General features: G+C 38.8%; 1 protein-coding gene across 1 annotated transcript; it reads right to left on the reverse strand.

The window, feature by feature from the left end:
* Positions 1-408: 408 nt before the first annotated feature.
* On the reverse strand, positions 409-20046 carry gad1b (glutamate decarboxylase 1b). The gene is made up of 16 exons (XM_067373145.1): positions 19971-20046; positions 18168-18230; positions 15830-15973; positions 14270-14512; positions 13474-13564; positions 4291-4403; positions 3990-4105; positions 3761-3840; positions 2830-2884; positions 2485-2601; positions 2274-2338; positions 2110-2188; positions 1382-1531; positions 841-948; positions 664-753; positions 409-582 (listed from the first exon to the last, which is right to left on the reverse strand). The coding sequence occupies exons 1-16, from the start codon at positions 20044-20046 to the stop codon at positions 409-411; spliced, it is 1764 nt and encodes a 587-aa protein (XP_067229246.1).
* Between the last annotated feature and the right edge of the window lie 648 nt (positions 20047-20694).

Here is a 20694-nt window from a genome sequence, read left to right on the forward strand (position 1 = left end):
ATTGTGATATAAACTTGCAATTACAAAAGGTAATTGCACTTTTTTTTCTCTTACAATTATGACATTTTATGACAAGTTTATATCTTACAATTCTGACTTTATTTCTCGAAATTCCAGATTTTTATATTTGAGAAAAAGAAAAAAAAAGTCAGAATTGTGAGATAAAAAGTCGCAATTGCCTTTTTTATTTTTGTATTCCGAGGCGGAAACAAGCCTCCATACTATACAGGCTATGTAATCTATAAGTTAAAGATCTAAAGACATTGAGAAGAAGGACAGAACATACTGGACCACAACACAACGTCGAAACATAGCCATTAAATGTGTAGACCGCACGACTGTCCTGTTGAGTGGATGAAGGAGATGCCTGAGCCACTATTATAGACACAGAGCTGCAGTTCTCTGCTCTTACAGGTCATTACCCAGCCTCTCGATTTCGTCGATGAGGAAGTCGATGTCTGACTTGGTGACAGCATGATTGGAGACGACCATTCGGAAGAAGTTGACTTTGTCTCCCTGTGGTTGGTATCCTACCATGGTTGTACCGCACTCCATCATCATTGCTTTGATCTTCGGTGCCACCTGCAAGAGAAAACAGAGTAATTATGACACCAGTCTGTGTGCTTGTTACTCTTGTTTTGGTAATTAGATGAGATGAAGTACCCTGTGCAGCTTCTCCCTTCGTTCGTCTCCAGATGGCATGCCACGCAAGCTTGGTGGAATATACCAGAAGCAAACATTTGTGTGCTGGGGCTGTAGACAGCAAAATAAAAGCCATTACATTCAGTATTAGGTAAGCAGTTCTTTCAATCTGTAAATATGTGAGTGACAGATACAAACCTGGCCCTCAAAGACCATTTCATATCCCTCACGGTTCTTGATTTTATTGTAGAGATATTCAGAAAGCTCCAGGCATCTGTCAATATGCTGCTCAAACCCAATTGTGCCCTGCATGGATAAAATTCACCAGGAAGAAAAAATGTTTTTTCTAAGCAAAATACTCAATGCTATAGCCACATAATTGTCTTTATATTAAAAGTTGGACATACAACTGTATTATCATATAGTACACTAATGCAAATCAACTACATACATTTATTTTGTCACTAAATGTAACTCAATTATTGCCCAGCTCTTTACATAAAGTTCGATATATGTCTGACTTTATTGGCATACACAATGTGATATAGAGCAAATCTCAACTTCTTGATTGCTTGTATCATTTCAGAATGTAAACTATACTATCACCCAGCTCTAATCTGCTGAATGTGACTAAGAGATAATGATTTTCTTTAAAACTGTTTCAAAACCATGTGTATTGTGAAAAACGCTATACAAATAAATTTGACTTGACTTGACATAATAGGCTGTTGTGACCCACCTTGGCCTTCCACATGAGCCAGAATTTGAAGATGTCTACATGTCTGCCACACTGGATGGCCTTGTCGCCAGTGTCATAGGTCACATCATACTGTTTGTCTGGTTGGAAGAGGTATCCAGCGCACATGGAGTTGCAGCCCTGCAGAATGCCCTGTAACAGAAGCACAGCGTTACTTGTATTCATGTCCCTCTCAAATGCATCTCCTGTGATCAGTAGCTGTATTAACTGAACTTTAAATGTATTTGAGTTCACTTGATCTATGTTTTCATTTTAGCAGATGATTCATTTAGGTGTGTAACTACATATAGCCAAGATTTTTGTTTTAACTTGTACATGAGATTTGGGGTTGGTAAGATTGTTTAATGTTGTTTAAATTGTTTAATCAATTTAAAATAACTGTTTTTAGGTGAATATATTTTAAAATGTAATTCCTGTGGTCAAAGATGAATTTTCAGCATCATTACTCCAGTTTTCAGTGTCACATGATCCTTCAGAAATCTTACTAATATGCTGATTTGCTGCTTAAGAAACATTTCTGATTATTATCAATGTTAAAAACAGTCATAATTTTGTGAAAACCGTGATACATTTTTTTCAGGATTCTTTGCTGAATAGAAAGTTCAAAAGAACAGCATTTGAAATGGAAATCATTCAGAAATGTTTGTTTTTTTTACTGACCCCAAACTTTTGAACGGTAGTGTATATGTCTGTTTATGTCAAAGTCTCACCTTCTCTCTAACCAGGATGGCTGAACATTGCAATGGTGCACCCATCATCTTATGAGGGTTCCATGTGACAGAGTTCGCCCTGAAACAAACAGACAAGTGGGTTTTCAGCTCACACTGCACCTTTCCTGTGATATACAGTCATTTTAGCTTTGATTTTTAAATACCTCTCAATGCCGTTTAGCTTGTGACGGTGTTTCCTGGACATCAACAGTCCTCCGCCCCATGCGCCCTGAAAATGTGCAAACACCACTGACTCTTTTAAGATTTATTCATTCATTTATTCAGTGATCCATATACTGTTTCATCTATTTAGTTACAATTTCAACCAATCCTGAAAGCACGAATTGGAAATGCATGCATTCGAGTCAAACTTACATCCACATGCAACCACAGGTTGTACTTCTCGCAGATGTCGGCAATGTCATTGATGGGATCGAATGCTCCATATACTGTGGTACCAGCCGTTGCATTCACAAACAGTGGAACATGACCCTAAAATAAACATTTAAAATGTACATTCACTGTTAATAGTACAGCTTAAAGATAAGTGCCACTTTATTAACAGAAGCACTTAGAATTAGTACATAAGGGTCAAATCATCCATCAGCTTGAGGATACCGGTATTGATCCATGGAATTCTTCAAGCACAGAGGTTAAATACTCTGACTCAATTGTCTCAATAGCACAGAACAATGCAGTGTAGTCTGTTAATTTACTTACCTTCTGTTTGGCATCGATGATCTTGGCCTCTAAGTCAGCAGGTATGACACGCCCCCTAAAACAAGACAGCCAATGAGGTGTAAGTGGGAGGGACTATAAAAGCAAATAAACAAATAAGACATGAACTTTAAAAGAAAGTAACTAAGTGGTTAAATATATTTAAAATATTTTATATTTAAACTTTAAAATGTCATATATATATATATATATATATATATATATATATATATATATATATATATATATATATATATATATATAAATTGGTTGCGCAATATATATATATTATATATATATATATATATATATATATATATATATATATATATACACTACCGCTCAAAAGTTTGAGATCGGTAAGATTTTTAATGTTTTTAAAAGAAGTTGTCTGCTCACCAAGGCTTAATTTATGTAATTAAAAATACAGTAAAAACAGTAATATTGTGAAAAACTGTTACAATTTAAAATAACTGTTTTCTATTTGAATATATTTATTCTCGTGTTGGCAAAGCTGAATTTTCAGCATCATTACTCCAGTCTTCAGTGTCACATGATCCTTCAGAAATCATTCTAATATGATGATTAGTTCCTCAAGAAATATTTGTTATTATTATCAATATTGAAAACAGTTGTGTACTTTTTTTTTTCAGGATTCCTTGATGAATAGAAAGTTCAAAAGAACAGCATTTATCTGAAATACAAAGCTTTTGTCAAATTTTACACTACTGTTCAAAAGTTTGGGGTCAGTAAGAATTTTTATTTTTTTGAAAAGAAAAATTGCATTAAATCAATCAAAAGTGATTATATGTATATATACTTCTCTGGACTGAGAAGTAAACAAGATGCATTTGTTTTTTGAAGTTGTTCTAAAAACATAGTTTTGTGCTTTTTATTCTTAAATAACTGACACAGAACTGTACTATCATGATACCTCTCATCTGTCTTCAGGAGAATGACATTTTCTTTGCCAAATCCAAGTACAGCTCCTGCCTTTTTGATTGAATAATGACTCTGCAAAAAATAAACAGTGTTGCCAGTCAAACAAACGGCCAAAATACTAGATAGAAGACAATTAATGCAACCCTACACTAACGCTACAAAAACGATATACGACCCCTAGAGGGAGACAAATGCTCTGTTTAACTGCAGTGTGCACTTACATGTTCAGATGTGAAAAGCACGAGTCGTGGTGCTGCAGACATGCCTTTGGTTTTGACTTCTGGGAAATACTTATACCGCGCAACCATCACACTGTACATGTTTGATATGGCACCACCTGTGAACAGATGATCATTCATTGTATTTCAGCACCACTGACAGCTGGTTTTCCTAAATTAAACATGTTAAAGGAATTAAGCCAACATGAAAATCTATGTTTTTGGGTGAACAGAACACCATACATTTATAATGGTAATATTAAATCATTTGGTTTGTTATGGATCACATCAAATGATTATTTACCTGGTGAGAAGAGTCCATCACCATCACCGTTAGGCCAGCCAATGATCTCTCTCATCTTCTTTAGGGTCAGCTGCTCCATCAGAACAAACACGGGCGCGATCTCGTATGTGAACCTGAACAGGCACACACAGGAAGACCATATTTAGTCAAGTATAAATGTTTTTTTTTTTTTCTCTAAAAGTTTAACAATCAAATCATAGTGTAAATAAAGTATATCCAATAATAAAAGAAATTACCCTTGTCATGAAGAAAATAAAATAATTATTTCCCCCCACAGTATTTCACATTCACATTGATGATTTTTGAGTTAGTTTTGGTCCTCGATTCTGATTGGACGAGAGGCTTTCCAAGCGTGCTAATGACAAGGAAGTAATGTGTGGTGGTGTTTATTTATTTATTTGACTTGGTTATGAGGTTCGTTTAAGATACATATTTATGACATTCATAATTATGTTCAGCTTCGCCAAATCGTCGAAATCAGGCAGCAGCTTCTTCAGAGAAAATCACAGTCCCTGCAGACATCACATGCTGTCCCATCAGAGGTACATTCTGTCCCTCTCGGCTGCTTTGAATATCGCTAATTAAAAGACGGCTGTGATAGACTAGATAAGGGCTCATTTCAGGGTGTTTTAATGAAGGGAGTGAGTACTCTGATGGCTATCTGTCCGTCTAAATGGAGGAGTTCAGCCTGACGGGGGACAGACAGCGCACAAATGAGAGGACGGCTGCGCGCACGAGATAAGAACACGCTCCAGCACAAATCCATCTCATTCAGAGAAAGGATGGACGAAAGTGTGATGGAACACAACTAGGACAGGGAACAGCCCCGGGCAGACTCATTGTTCAGCTCCGTCACAAAAAGAACAAAGATTTAAGACAGTAAAATAACCGAGAATCATCAATAACATGCAGCTAAAACATGATTCCGGCTGTCATAATGTCATATAAATAGAACAATGTTTTTCTCTCTCTCTCCCTCAGACCTTACACGTGTTGGATTTGACAAATTGCATTTTCATGTACAAAGGAGAAGAAACCAACAGGAAATTTAATACCTGCCTGAATATTGTGGCAGCACAATGTATATTGGGACCTTTTATATAGGCTTATTCATTGCACTATATTATGAAATTGTGTGATATACATTTGCATAACATAAAATAATAATCAAATACTAAATATAAGCGCAATATGTTGATCAAATGAACAAGATACGATACATCATTTTTGTTGTGACAGCGATTGTCTTATAAAAGTGATTTTTGAGTACTGTGTATCTTAAAGGGTTAGTTCACACAAAAATGATAATTCTGTCATTAATTACTCATCGTTCCACACCCGTAAGATCCTCGTTCATCTTCGGAACACAAATTAAGATATTTTTCTTAAAATGCGACGAGAATACTTTTTGTGCACCAAAAAAAAAAAAAAAAAATCGACTTTATTCACCAATATCTGATGGGCGATTTCAAATCTCTGCTTCATGAAAGCTTTGCGAATCTTTTGTTTCGAATCAGTGGTTCGGAGCACCAAAGTCACGTGATTTCAGTAAACAAGGCTGCGTTATGTCATAAGTGTTTCAAAATTTTAATGGTTCACCAGTGGGGTGCGTGACTTTGGCAGTTTGATACACTCCGAAGCACTGATTCGAAACAAAAGACTCGAAAAGCTTTGAAGCTTAATGAAGCAGAGTTTTGAAATCGCCCATCACTAGATCTTGTTGAATAAAGTCGTTATTTAGTTTTTTGGCGCACAATAAGTATTCACATCGTTTCATAACATTAAAGTTGAACCACTGTAGTCACATGAATTGTTTTAAATATATCTTTAGTAGCTTTCTGTGCATTGAAAGTGTTAATTGTCTTGCTGGCAATGGAGGCCTGACTGAGCCATCGGATTTTATAAAAAATATCTTAATTTGCGTTCCAAAGATGAACGAAGGTTTTACGGGTCAGGAACGATGAGTAATTAGCCTAATGACAGTATTTTCATTTTTGGGTGAACTAACCCTTTAATTCAATATCTCATTTTGGTCAGATATCAATACTGGCGTCAACCACAGAAAATCATTTATCACAGGGACAAAAGGTAACTAGCAACCACACACCCTAAAAACACACACAAGCTCCTTGAAAAGCCTATAGTAACCAGCCAAAATTTCATTTAAAAATATCTTTTTTTGTCTTTTATGTTAAGCTATTTTGAGGGTGTAGGGGGAATTCTTTGTGTGTGTGTGTGTGTCAGTCCATTAGCTGCCGGTCAGTGTATGTCACTGCTGATGAGAAATAATGGGTCTAAATTAGTCATGGTGAATAATGACAGAATAAGCAGCATTTGCAGCCAGTCCAATTCACTGAATAGGACACTCCCCTTTCTCTTCTCACAAAGCCCTTTTCTATAGAGCATTTGTTAGTGTGTTTGTGTGAAGGTGGCAGCAGCAGAAGCGACAATCTCATCAGTGCAGAAATGAAACATTCTAAAACATTGCAGATGAAATCCTTCAAAATGGGGCAGTGAGCAGTGGGAGGCGAACAGAACAGCTTTATCCCTGGAGCTAGAAGACGGCATAATGTGGGAGAGAAGGAGAAATGTTTATCCTGAGATTTTGAGCGGCTGAAAATGCTTCAGCGTAAAGTGAAGAACTAATCAACATCCTCCTCCCAGAGAGACTCCCACACTCTCATCTGGTGAACTACTGCCATTAGTACTTCATGTAAAAGCACTATCAAGACTCCATCTGCCTTTGGATACAAATATAGTGCTTTTTAACATCATATCCATGCTTTACAGGAATGAGATATGAAGAAAGGGCAAAATTCAAGGTTTAATACAGGAAACCGGCCAACACCATCGATCACCTCTTGACTTCTCAAATGTCAGCAGCACTTGTGGATGTGTTTATTTATACTGTTAAAAATCATATAAAGCAAATGTCACAAAGAAAACACTACAGAATAATGAGCTGCCTTGGTGTCTACTGCATGTGGAAAATGTGAAACATGAAAATTGTGTTCAGATGTGGTGTTCGCATTCAGATTGCATTCATATTATCAAACAATGCAAAGCACGCAGGATCTAAGCTAATGGCACAATACTGCAAATGGTATAAAAATACTTTGTAAACACATACTGGGTAAAATAGGCAATAATTGTATAAGTATGTTCTCTTGCTTTATCAGCCATATTAAATGTTTGTATTACAATGCTCTCTGGGAATGCCTTTTTATATGTGCCCTTCAAGTGGAGTTTAAATTAATGAATGGGCAACGTCATATACAAGTGAGAAACTCGGAATTATAAATGGTACATCAGTTGCCAAGTTGTGATGTCATAAGGGTGTGCTGATTTGAAACATGGCTGTAATCTATAATATAAGGTGAATATATTATGTATATATATATATATGGTGATTGGGAAACTTTTTGCCATTGAGATGAATTTGAAAAAGTGTCCGAATCAACCTGAATTACTATAATGGAATAAACTACAGTAGTTTATAAACTACATACATATCAGTGAGGGGGAAGCAAGTCTATCCACCTTATTTGGTGCTTATTTATTTGGCTTTTGTTATTCCGATTCATTAGTCGCTGTAAATAACTATAAGAATTACGAAGTGCAGTAAACAGTAAAACTATTTGCACTGCAAACCAGTGTTTATGAATATGATAATAAATTAAAATAATATAATAACAAATAGGCAGCATATAGGACTTGGTCATCTAAAATACACTCAAAAAATTATTTATTGATGCTGTTGTTTTCATGTTGAAATAACATTTTTCAATCAAGTATAATCAAATATGGAAAACAGGATTCTCATTTTCCATCATGCATGCACGGGGCTGGATAGGGAGAGTATGTTGAAATAAATAAAGTGTTATTTTATGCATTTTTAGTAAGATGAGAAAATGTTAATGTTCTATTATGTTGTATTTTAAATAGTTTCTGTTATGTTGGTGCTGGAATGGAATGATACCGGAGGCCTTGCACATTTAAGTTACAAATGGCCAAATCCGCTCTTCTGTTAAAAATGATGTATCACAGTTTGCTTAATGTAACAAAAACATTTAGTTGTGTGATACCATGTAAACAAGTGCATAGAAATGAATAATTTTCACCATTTTGAATTCAGATGTAGTTATTTGGGTTTATTGTTCACAATATAATTCTTTTTGTTTAGGCTACTTCCATGGTATGTTTTCAACTCTGAGGTACAAGCTTCCTACATGCCCTTTTAGGCGGCATAACATGTGATACTGCTTTAGATTTTGTCCAAAATGGAATATCCAAGGGCAACATAAACAGATTTCATGTCAGAAGTGCATCCCTAAAATACTGCCTATGTAGGCAGCTCGCTATATTGAAACAGAACCTATAAATTCTTTTATGTTTTTGGCTCTGCTCTTTTCTCTCTTTTGCTCTCATTCTTTTCATATGTGGCATGAATTAGCTTAAGAGAATATTAATCAAAGCAATTCCCTATTGCCAAAACCCATTGTTCATAGTTATGGCTATTTAACAAGGCCTTTCTCATCATAAGTGACTTCTATTATAAGAAGCTCTCTATTTATATTAAGAAAGACAGCTGTAATGAAGTGCTCGGTCCTCTGAGATCAAAATGGCCTCTGGGAGTAAAATGCGATGGCCAGACTGCTCAGCCCGCAGGGACGCGCTCTCCGACTGGCTGGTCCCAGCTGGCACAGGCTTCCTACCAGCCCACAGTCAGACACAATCAATGGGCTGTTAAATAGATTTGGTACAAGTCCATTCTGTGCTTTAGTGTTGTAAGACTCTTCAGTGCTGCACAGGCTCAGTCATATGCTCCATGAAAAAAAAAAAACTCATCAGCTTCTGTTTTATATATGGGATAAAGGGTTCGTTTTCAGCCGGGGAAGTGGTCACAAAGGTTAAATCTCAAGAAGTATAGTTGTACAAATCCTTGTTTTTTATCAGTGATAATAATTTGGGTGAGTTACGTATTATATAAGAAAGGTAGATTTAAAGGATTGTATTTATGCAGAAAATTACGCTCAGAAATAGACCATCCTGATTCCTGAGACATATTCGCTGAAGCAAATTTGTGCGACAACTCAAATGAGTTTTAGCATTTTAACACTTCTGGTTCTATCATCCTAAAGTCAATAGCTTTGGTTAAATGCCTGAAATACAGTCTGTGGTTAATACAAGTTCAAGATATTTTTACATTTTATTTTATGACATAAAGCATATCAGTAATATCCCACTTGTGATTTTTAAAAGCTTTTACTTGTCTTAAAAAAGGCAGTTGCTGTCAAGTGTCTAAATGAGACTACAGAGGTTGTTGGGGACATTAAACGTCATCAGACGAACCGAAAAACTCATCTACTCACAAGTCGCTTTCACAGCCTCATTGTGTTTATAATCAGCTCTAGCAAACTATTCTAAATCAAACTTTCAGGGAAAATGTTTTTAAATAAATATTGAAAGAGATGGTGGTGGTGGCGCAGTTTGTTTATAGCATACATTTAGTTTTTTACTTCTGCCGATTGTATTTAGGCTTCAAAATTCATAAAAAGTGTGTTCATTTGTGAAGGTTATCATTTTGGACAAAACATGTGAGAATCATAAACTTCAAAAAAAGAGTTTGTCGAGAGAACTTCTGGGTTGGCCTACAAAAATAAATCAGCACTGCAATGCACTATACCTATGTGTTTTCTGCAATTTAAAAAGGAACAAAAATATTCAATGTGTCAGTGCAATCTATACTATCGTTTCTTTCCTAATCACCTTTGTACACCGCATGAGCAACTCATCAGACAGAAATGTCCAATAGAACAGCTCAAGTCAATTTGCTCTTTATGTCATGCAGTGCAGTGTCCAAATGTGTAACTCTATGGGCTGATCAATATGCAATCTCACATGCCTAGAGGGCACCGGGGTGGTAACAGCAATCAGAGACATCACTCGATACAGAGTTGACAAAGGCAGTGCCTCTAGCCATAGCGTTTAAACAAATCCTTTACATAACCTCAGAGCATCGGAAATACTTACATGCATAACACAGACAACATGCTGTTATTTCCAAATGACCCCACCGAGAGGAGAGGAGAGGAGAGGAGAGGAGAGGGGACTAGAAGAGATGAGAGGAGAGGAAACTAGAGGAGAGAAGAGGAAATTAGAGGAGAAGGGAGGAGAGGAGACTTGAGGAGAGGAGATGAGAGGACAGGATGGGAAGGAGAAGAGAGGATAGGGAAGTGGAGTGGAGGAGAGGAGACTAGAGGAGAGGATGGGGATGAGAGGAGATTAGAGGAGAGAGGGGAGGAGAGGAAACTACATGAGAGGAGAAGGGACGAGAGGAGATTAGAGGAGAGAGGGGACTAGAGGAGAGGAGAGGGGAGAAGAGACTAGAAGAGATGAGAGGAAACTAGAGGAGAAAAGAGGAGATTAGAGGAGAAGGGAAGAGAGGAGACTAGAAGAGAGGACATTAGAGGAGAGGATGGAAAGGAGAAGAGAGAATAGGGAAGTGGAGTGGAGGAGAGGAGACTAGAGGAGAGGATGGGGATGAGAGGAGAGGAGACTAGAGGAGAGAGGGGAGGAGAGGAAACTAGAGGAGAGGAGAAGGGAGGACAGTAGATTAGAGGAGAGGAGACTAGAGGAGAGGAGAAGGGAGGACAGGAGATTAGAGGAGAGGAGACTAGAGGAGAGGAGGGGGGGGAGAGGAGAAAAGAGGAGTGGGGAGGAGAAGGGAGGAGATTAGATGAGAGGACAGGGAAGGAGAGGAGACTAGAGGAGAGGAGGGAGGGAGAAGGGAGGAGATTAGAGGAGAGGAGATTAGAGGAGAGGAGATTAGAGGAGAGGAGAAGAGAGGAGAGGAGATGAGAGGGGAGGAAAGGAGACTAGAGGAGAGGGGAGGAGACTATAGAGAAGACACTAGAGGAGAGGATGTAAAGAAGACTAAAGGAGAGGAGAGGGGAAGAGGAGACTAGAGGAGAAGAGACTAGAGGAGAGGGGAGGAGACTATAGAGAAGACACTAGAGGAGAGGATGTAAAGGAGACTAAAGGAGAGGAGAGGGGAAGAGGAGACTAGAGGAGAGGGGAGGAGACTATAGAGATAACACTAGAAGATAGGATGGAAAGGAGACTAAAGGAGAGGAGAGGGGAAGAGGAGACTAGAGGAGAAGAGAGGGGAGAATAGGAGACTAGAGTAGAGGAGAGGAGAGGAGATTAGAGGAGAGGAGAAGAGAGGAGAGGAGATGAGAGGGGAGGAAAGGAGACTAGAGGAGAGGGGAGGAGACTATAGAGAAGACACTAGAGGAGAGGATGTAAAGAAGACTAAAGGAGAGGAGAGGGGAAGAGGAGACTAGAGGAGAAGAGACTAGAGGAGAGGGGAGGAGACTATAGAGAAGACACTAGAGGAGAGGATGTAAAGGAGACTAAAGGAGAGGAGATGGGAAGAGAAGACTAGAGGAGAAGAGACTAGAGGAGAGGGGAGGAGACTATAGAGATAACACTAGAAGATAGGATGGAAAGGAGACTAAAGGAGAGGAGAGGGGAAGAGGAGACTAGAGGAGAAGAGAGGGGAGAATAGGAGACTAGAGGAGAGGAGAGGAGAGGAGTGGGGAGGAGAAGGGAGGATATTAGATGAGATAGGGAAGGAGAGGAGACTAGAGGAGAGGAGAAGGGAGGACAGTAGATTAGAGGAGAGGAGACTAGAGGAGAGGAGAAGGGAGGACAGGAGATTAGAGGAGAGGAGAGGAGAGGAGAAGGGAGGACAGGAGATTAGAGGAGAAGAGACTAGAGGAGAGGTGAAGGGAGGACAGGAGATTAGAGGAGAGGAGACTAGAGGAGAGGAGAGGGGAGAAGAGGAGACTAGAGGAGAGGGGAGGAGAGGAGAGGAGAAGAGAGGAGTGGGGAGGAGAAGGGAGGAGATTAGATGAGAAGACAGGGAAGGAGAGGAGACTAGAGGAGAGGAGGGAGGGAGAAGGGAGGAGATTAGAGGAGAGGAGATTAGAGGAGAGGAGAAGAGAGGAGAGGAGATGAGAGGGGAGGAAAGGAGACTAGAGGAGAGGGGAGGAGACTAGAAGAGAAGACAATAGAGGAGAGGATGTAAAGGAGACTAAAGGAGAGGAGAGGGGAAGAGGAGACTAGAGGAGAAGAGACTAGAGGAGAGGGGAGGAGACTATAGAGAAGACACTAGAGGAGAGGATGTAAAGGAGACTAAAGGAGAGGAGAGGGGAAGAGGAGACTAGAGGAGAAGAGACTAGAGGAGAGGGGAGGAGACTATAGAGAAGACACTAGAAGATAGGATGGAAAGGAGACTAAAGGAGAGGAGAGGGGAAGAGGAGACTAGAGGAGAAGAGAAGGGAGAAGAGGAGACTAGAGGAGAGGGGAGAAAAGGAGAGGAGTGGGGAGGAGAAGGGAGGATATTAGATGAGAGGAGACTAGAGGAGAGGAGGGACGGAGAAGAGAGGAGATTAGATGAGAGGAGATTAGAGGAGAGGAGAAGAGAGGAGAAGAGATGAGAGGGGAGGAAAGGAGACTAGAGGAGAGGGGAGGAGACTAGAAGAGAAGACACTAGAGGAGAGGGGAAGAGGAGACTAGAGGAGAAGAGAGGGGAGGAGAAGAGACTAGAGGAGCGGGGAGGAGACTAGAATAGAAGAAACTAGAGGAGAGGAGAGGAGAGGGGAAGAGGAGACTAGAGGAAAAGAGAGGTGAAGAGGAGACTAGAGGAGAGGATATTAGAAGAGAGAAGACTAGAGGAGAGGGGAGGAGACTAGAAGAGAGGACACTAGAGGAGAGGATGGAGAGGATACTAGAGGAGAGGAGAGGGGAAGAGGAGCCTAGAGGAGAAGAGAGGGGAGGAGAGGAAACTAGAGAAGAGGAGAGGAGATTAGATGAGAGGAGACTAGAGGAGAGGAAATTACATGAGGGGAGAGGAGACTATGAGAGGAGAGGACACTAGAGAAGACTAGAGGGGAGGGGAGGAGATGACAAGAGAGGAGAATATGAGAGGAGAGGAGACTAGAGAAGAGGACAGGACAGAAGAGGAGAGGAGACTATAAGAGGAGGGGAGAGGAGACTATGGAGAGGAGAGGAGACTAGAGGAGAGGAGAGGAGAGGAGAGGAGAGGAGAGGAGAGGAGAGGAGAGGAGAGGAGAGGAGAGGAGAGGAGAGGAGATCAGACTGATTTGAATAACTCACATGTTAGTGTTGGCAGTAGAGGTGAGCCATTCTCCAGCGAGACCAATGATGTCCAGTCCAGATGAAAGCTGATTAAAAAATCTAGGATGACCTGAGAAGAGATTTTACAGGAAATATAAGGACAAACGTGCAAACAAATACCCTTTAATAGCATAAAATTAATCAACGAGTACAAAAATACTTTCTTCATGTCAACTATACACTGCTGTTCACTTGAATTGAATTTGGGGTTGGTAAGTTTTGTGTTAATGTTTTTGAAAGAATCATGCTGCATTTATTTGAGCAAAAATAGAGGAAAAACAGCAATATTGTGAAATACTGTTACAATTTAAAATAACTGTTTTCTATGTGAATATATTTTAAATATAATTTATTCCTGTGAAGCAAAGCTGAATTTTCAGCATCATTACTCTAGTCTTCAGTGTCACATGATCCTTCAGAAATCATTCTAATATGCTGATTTGCTGCTCAAGAAACATTCTGAAAGGCAAACATTTTCTGCCTGAGATATGTCAAACTCATTTTAAGACACACTGAATTCGTTAAAACTGCTCCACTGTCAACATAACAGACCTTGCAGAAAAGACAATATCCAAAACATACCATTTCATATAATAAAGATATATCTTATGTGGATAAATAGGGAGAACCTGTAGGAATTTATCATTGGTTTAAAATCAGAATCTCATCTCAAATATCTGTTGTAAGATATAAATTATATTCATTATATGGTTAAAGTAATGTTGGGTATATTTGATGATTGGCCGATGTGAGAGATTGTTACATTGGCCTGTACCTGTTCTCACTCCATACTTGAGCGTGTCTCTGCAGTCCACCAGGATCTGCTCCAGGGACTCTGGTTGATCTGACAACTCCAGGTTGAAGCCCTCCATCCCCTCCAGAAGCTGGTGAGGGTGATGGAAGTCCAGCACTTTGGTAGATCTGTCGAAGGTCTTGCGAACGTAATTGGTGAGGATCTCCACCACCTCAAGAAGAAACTGGATTGTTTGTTCCTCTCCATTCTTTGCAGGCAGTAGATCTAGAATATAGAGTCAGCATATAAAGATAAGACTTTTCACTTTTCTGAAAAATATCAGTGGGATTGAAGTGGGCAGGAGGAGGTGAAAACTCTTGAAACCCACATTGAAAATTCTAATCCTTAATGCCTGCATTTTTTCTAGGTCACTAATCAATAAGTGACAGTGATCATGTGAACTCATTGTACTTGCATGGATGCACAAGATGCTTGATCATCAGGTTTTGTTCATGCAGCTTAAAAGGTTATTTCACCCAAAAATTAAAATTCTGTCATTAATCACTTACCCTCATATCGTTCCAAACCCGTAAGACCTTTGTTCATCTTCGGAACACAAATGAAGATATTTTTGATGAAATCTAAGAGGTATATGACTCGTCCATAGACAGCAATTTAACCACCACTTTCGAGGTCCAGAAAGGTACTAAAGACATTGTTAAAAAAGTCCACATGACTGCAGTCGTTCAACCTTAATTTTATGAAGTGACAAGAATACTTTTGTGCGCAAAAACAAAACAAAAATAACGACTTTATTCAACAATATCTTCTCTTCTGTGTCATTCTCATGCGCTGTTTAGAATGCGGGCTCAGAATTGGCCAAAGCTGATCACATGATCAGCACGATGCATGCGTGTGATGCCGACGCAGGAGCCGGCCAATAATGAGTGGCCGTTCTGACGTATAACCTGGAAGGCTAAATGTAAACAGCCTATGAGAATGACACAGAAGAGAAGATATTGTTGAATAAAGTCATTATTTTTGTTTGGTTTTTGCACACAAAAAGTATTCTCATCGCTTCATAAAATTAAGGTTGAACGGCTGTAGTCATGTCGACTTTTTAAACAATGTCTTTAGTACCTTTCTGGACCTTGAAAGTGGTGGTTAAATTGCTGTATATGGACGAGTCATATATCTACCTCTCAATTAAAAAAAAAAAAAAAAATTATAATGTGTTCAGAAGATGAATGAAGGTCTTAAGGGTGTGGAACGACATGAGGGTGAGTAATTAATGACAGAATTTTCATTTTTGGGTGAACTAACCCTTTAAGTGCTGCTGTCATTAAAGCACACGGGACAAAATACGACATTCCAAACTTAAAAAAAATAAAAATAAATTCATTTTCATACCTAGACATATAGTTGTCTCAGATTATTTGGTCATGATTTTAGTTTATAATAATAGGCTACACAATGTGACCACTTAATTCTATTTTTTTTTTTTTTTACTTACTGTTTGCTTTTTTTAGATGGAGCACAAATGAATTCGATTCAAATGTTTAACTTTAAAAAGCATTAAGAATGATTAAGATTTGTCATTACCTCGAGCGAACAGATTGGAGAAGTCTGTCTCTGCGCGTGTGAAGCGCTCGCTGTTGTCACAAGTCAGCTGGTTCTTCGCGCTCTCCTTGAAGGCGCCCACCATACGACTCTTCTCATCCAGACTGTTGTTCTTCTGCAGGAAACCTGCATCATTACAACACGGGGGAGAATTGCAAAACATATCCTCAGCCTTGATTCTAGATGCCAAGGGGAAAAGTTGTAGGCTATCTCAACCAGTTGCTTAATAAAAGCAACTAGCAGCAGGTTTGCGCTCTGATATTTATACCAAAGGGTTATTACAGTGGCTGGAGTTTTATGGGGCAGCGCTATTATTGATTGGTTGAGGTTCAGAGGTGCTACTGTAGCCATGACATCAGAGGAAACCCTGTTGAAACACTGTTGAGTTTGGATCTATCATCCTTCACAGATTCCGCTCGACTAACCAGATGCTCCATGTCATTAACTGCCGACAGGCACATTCAATAGATCCATCGAGGATGTTTTATTGGAGCATCTTACATGAACATGAACAAACATGTTTAGGCAAAACAGAAAGACCCACTTAAGAGAGTCAAACACCAAGATGCCCAAAAAAATAATACAAAATAGCCTATGGTTTTCGTTCATAATGCATACATTCTTTATCATTTCGACTGATTTTATTTATGGAGGTCTGCGTGTAGCTATTAAATATTGTAAAACATGGATCACAGATGGTTAGTAAGATTATAAAGAATATTTTTCAATATTTAACAGCATATTTCCTCAGAGCATCCGTCTTTCGGTCACGGGGGCCCATGTTGTCTTTATCTCTTTCATTTTGAGCAGGACTATCACACAATATTATCAGAGAAAACAGACCGCCGTTAATACTCCCCTCTGCCCACCATGCAGCCCAATCTCTCTCATTCAGGCTCGGTTCTGATAAGAGCTAATGACTATTCGATGCCGTAAATCTTTGGCGATGCGCTGAACATCAATAGGCAACACGATTTTATTGCGGCTATCAAAATGGATTTTTCTGTTTTCTCTCATGCTAAAGACCAAAGGCATTTTGGTCTTCACGACCACGCACGTTGAGCATGTTTATTGTGCATGCAATTCAAATAAAACTTAAATTATTTACGTTTGATACGCTGAATAATTTTCATTAAAATATGATTTTATTTGAGCAATGGTTTAACCTTCACACTGGATTTGGCATTCATTTCTTTTCTTTAAATCTTTAAAATGTCTGCATGAGCTCTCTCTTCAAATAAAACAAAAATAAACATATAAACGAATGCATAAAGAAAGAAACAAACGAACAAAAATTAGAGATAGATAGATTAAGATTTTGAATAATTATTTACACGCTTTTTATATGAGCTCAAACGACAGCAGAATATGCAGTTGATGGTGCGTAAATTCAGATATCGTTTATAACATAGGCTACATCAACAACTTTAAATGACAAAATGATCATTCAAAAATAAAAAAAATAAAATAAATAAATTCCCATAGCCCATAGGTTGACGTGAAAACCTATTACTAATTAGATTAATGTTTTTTTCTCAATAATCAGTGCGTAATTCTCATTACATGTTCATTTCTTATACAAAAACATAAGGCAAAATTAAACCCAAAGTATCTGGCCTTAAGATATAATAATAAAACGGTTTAAAGTTGACCAGGAGCGATGGCCACATCCTCCCAGACGTCATCATCTTAAAAACACCCAATCCTCTTCACATCTTTTAGCAGGCTATAAAAAGCAGTGTGGCGTAAAAAGACAAGTTGAGAGAGAGAGAGAGAGAGAGAGAGAGAGCACCACCCACCAGGAAACTAATAGACTAGAGAGCAACAACGGCAGCCCCTTTTTTCTCCTGATATATAGAGTTTCACTGTAGGACAAATCCAGTTACGAAAACCTATCTAACTGACCGTGAGAGAATAATCCCGACACTGATGATTCACACTCTCTACAGGCTATTTTTCTCTTCTCTTGTCGAACAACCTACAAAAAATCCTGGCATAAACCTCTCATTCGGGGCTGATTTCCATTCCTTGCTTTGTCAGTTTTTCTTTGTCCAGAAAATAATAATGAGAGTGAACAAGGGGGAACAAAAGACTAAGACCCTGTTCACACAGTAGCCTACAGGGTAAATAACAGCTCGCTGACCTTTAGTGTGATGGAAACACGCAATGACAGTCTCTTGCTCTCTATATAAGGCATAATGTATTCACACCTGGGTCAACAGAGCAACAACAGCCTGGATAAAGGTGCCCTCCACTTTGGTACCTTGAGTGACCCCATGCGCCCTTTGGAGACTGAAATGATGTTGGCATTGTAACTTACCACATATCTTCATGCCAAGTTTCCTCGTGCATCCGTGCGCAACCCCGTACCACGCGTCGCAGGCTAAAACGAGACGTTTGGACAGCTGTTCAACATCCCATAATTTAGTTTATTCTTTATGCTATGGATGAGGATGTGCGCGCCTAAGAAAGCACAAAATTAACATGCATTGACTGGGAAGACAATGAATGTGCGCAACAGATTCGGGTCTTTGCAGGATGTGTGGCTTTTTTGTGACTATTTTAGTTTTTTTTGAAAGAGCTTGATTTTCATCAAGCAATCAATAGAGGCTATCAAAGAGGCAGGCAGCTAATAGATGGTGGCACACATCCGGCAAAGAGGCGGTTTAAAATAAGCGGGCATGAAATGAGGTCTCGGAATTAATTGAGTGAAACGCTTGTGTTTGACTTGCCAGCCGTCACACAGTGAGCCTATAGAAAATGTACCGTTCGAAATACATGAATGACCTCTAGCATTAGTGACCAGACAGATGCAAGTTTAGATGTTGATATAATGAAAATGAAAGAAAATGAACACACACTCACAACAGTAAGCATGAATTACATGAACAACACTATTCAGCAAGGAAAAATATCATTTATATAAACAAAAAAGTGCACAAAGAGCGATAGGAAACGAAGGTGAATTATTATTATTATCAATAGTTTGATTTGAATTTATCTCATCTTCTGGGGTGGGTTTTTGTCTGAGGGCAGATCTAGCTCGATTTGCCCCAGGCGCGCGCTGTCAGATGAGGCAGAGACAGCGCGAGCCCCTCAGGTCAGTGAGCGTGAGATAGAGCTTGGCAGGGAGATAATGGCAAAACACGCAGAACATACACACACACACACATACACAACAAAACAGCACAACACAACACATAATTCTTTTTAACAATTTATATCAAAATGCATATAACATAAAAACCATATATAGGCTACTACATCTTTATATTATTGTAGCTACTATTTATTTAAGCATGACATATTTATTTTGCATGTAATCTATACAGGGTACACGAAGGTTTCTTAAACCTGTCAAATCAGATCAAACCCGTTTCTTTTTTTTATGTAGGCTATATATTTTTTGGAATCTTGACTCGGGCATTTTAAGCATATTTTCAAAGGAAAATGTGAATTGGACCGTGATGGCGGGTAATTTTTGTAATTACGCTATTAAGGTGGCTCTGTTGAGAGCAGATGATGGCTGATTGCTGTTATTTAAGCTCCCATAAAACGTGGCAAAATGCAGGACTATTGTTATAAGATCGGGACCATAATTAACTGCAACAATTAGGCAGAGGATGCTCTTATTTGAGAGTAAAATCAAGAATACAATTTACATGCTATTTTCATTTGTAATCTGCAGGTAGGAATTGAGACTAAAGCTCTATCCAGAAAAACAGAATAAAATAATAGTAATAATGGGTATTGTTATTATTATTATTACATCTACACGTCGTCTATCTATCGATAGGCTCTTTATAGGCTCTAATCTTATTAAAACTATAACATCTTATTACAATAATCTTTTTGTAATAAAATAGATTATCAGGGGTTCTCTTTTTAATATCTATCTATCTATCTATCTATCTATCTATCTATCTATCTATCTATCTATCTATCTATCTATCTATCTATCTATCTATCTATCTAAGATAATTTATTATTTGTCTCTCAAGCTGTATATCTCAGCTAATAGACTTTTCATACGGTGCTGTGTGTTTTTCAAGGCAGTGATGAACATCGCCACCCCACGGAGTAAACAAGCCAAGTGAAAAACGCGTTATCCAGAGAGACCTACTTGTGGCAGGTTGTCGTAAATTAGCCGTGTTTGGGTCCAAATCACCAGCCGAGGAAGAAGGTGCAGAAGACGCCATCAGTCCAGGAGAAACACCTCACTGCTTTCAGACTGAAGAAAAAAAGCCCACACTACACGGAAAATATGTAGAAATTAGGACAAAACAAAGTGGTGGCACAAATAACAGTTGCTTGTATATATATATATATATATATATATATATATATATATATATATATATAAGACTGGCTGATATCTCGTATAAAGTATATATATGCTACTACTACATAAAAATAAGCGTTTCCTCTAGCACAATTTCACGCATCAAATTCTCCTGTGACATCCCTTCTGAAATGGCAGTAATTCACTCCCCGTCACAGGGATAATTTGTCTTGCGCCACGCGCGCTCAGTGTTCTGTCATGTTCAGAAATGCGCTCTGATCGAACAGCGCACATTACAGCGCATCCACAACGCACCTAACAAATAACGAAGAGAATTGTAGGTAAGCTCTGAAGATAGTCCGACCTATATAACTTGGTATTTTGGATGGCGGTCCCGTTGTGTTCTCCAGACGCACCGGCCCCTTTGAGCTCCAGCGCGCAGCAGACCGTGAAGTCTGACTTAATTGGCTCTGTAACGAGGTCTTTAAATCGAATAATTTAAAATGAAGAAACGAAGAATCTGTTCACTTCAACCACATCATAACAAAGGCGACGAAGTCAAGAC

Source organism: Chanodichthys erythropterus, chromosome 21 (genome assembly GCF_024489055.1).
Source record: "Chanodichthys erythropterus isolate Z2021 chromosome 21, ASM2448905v1, whole genome shotgun sequence".
In the NCBI taxonomy this organism is placed as follows: domain Eukaryota; kingdom Metazoa; phylum Chordata; class Actinopteri; order Cypriniformes; family Xenocyprididae; genus Chanodichthys; species Chanodichthys erythropterus.

Excerpts from the sequence above, each read along its gene's own strand:
- gad1b (XM_067373145.1), bottom strand. The coding sequence starts at position 20,046 with ATGGCGTCTTCTGCACCTTCTTCCTCGGCTGGTGATTTGGACCCAAAC. Across the intron at positions 18,231-19,970 it reads TTTACGACAACCTGCCACAA|CCTGCGACGCGTGGTACGGG; the intron begins GTAGGTCTCTCT and ends GTCTCGTTTTAG. Across the intron at positions 949-1,381 it reads GGCTCATGTGGAAGGCCAAG|GGCACAATTGGGTTTGAGCA; the intron begins GTGGGTCACAAC and ends TTATCCATGCAG.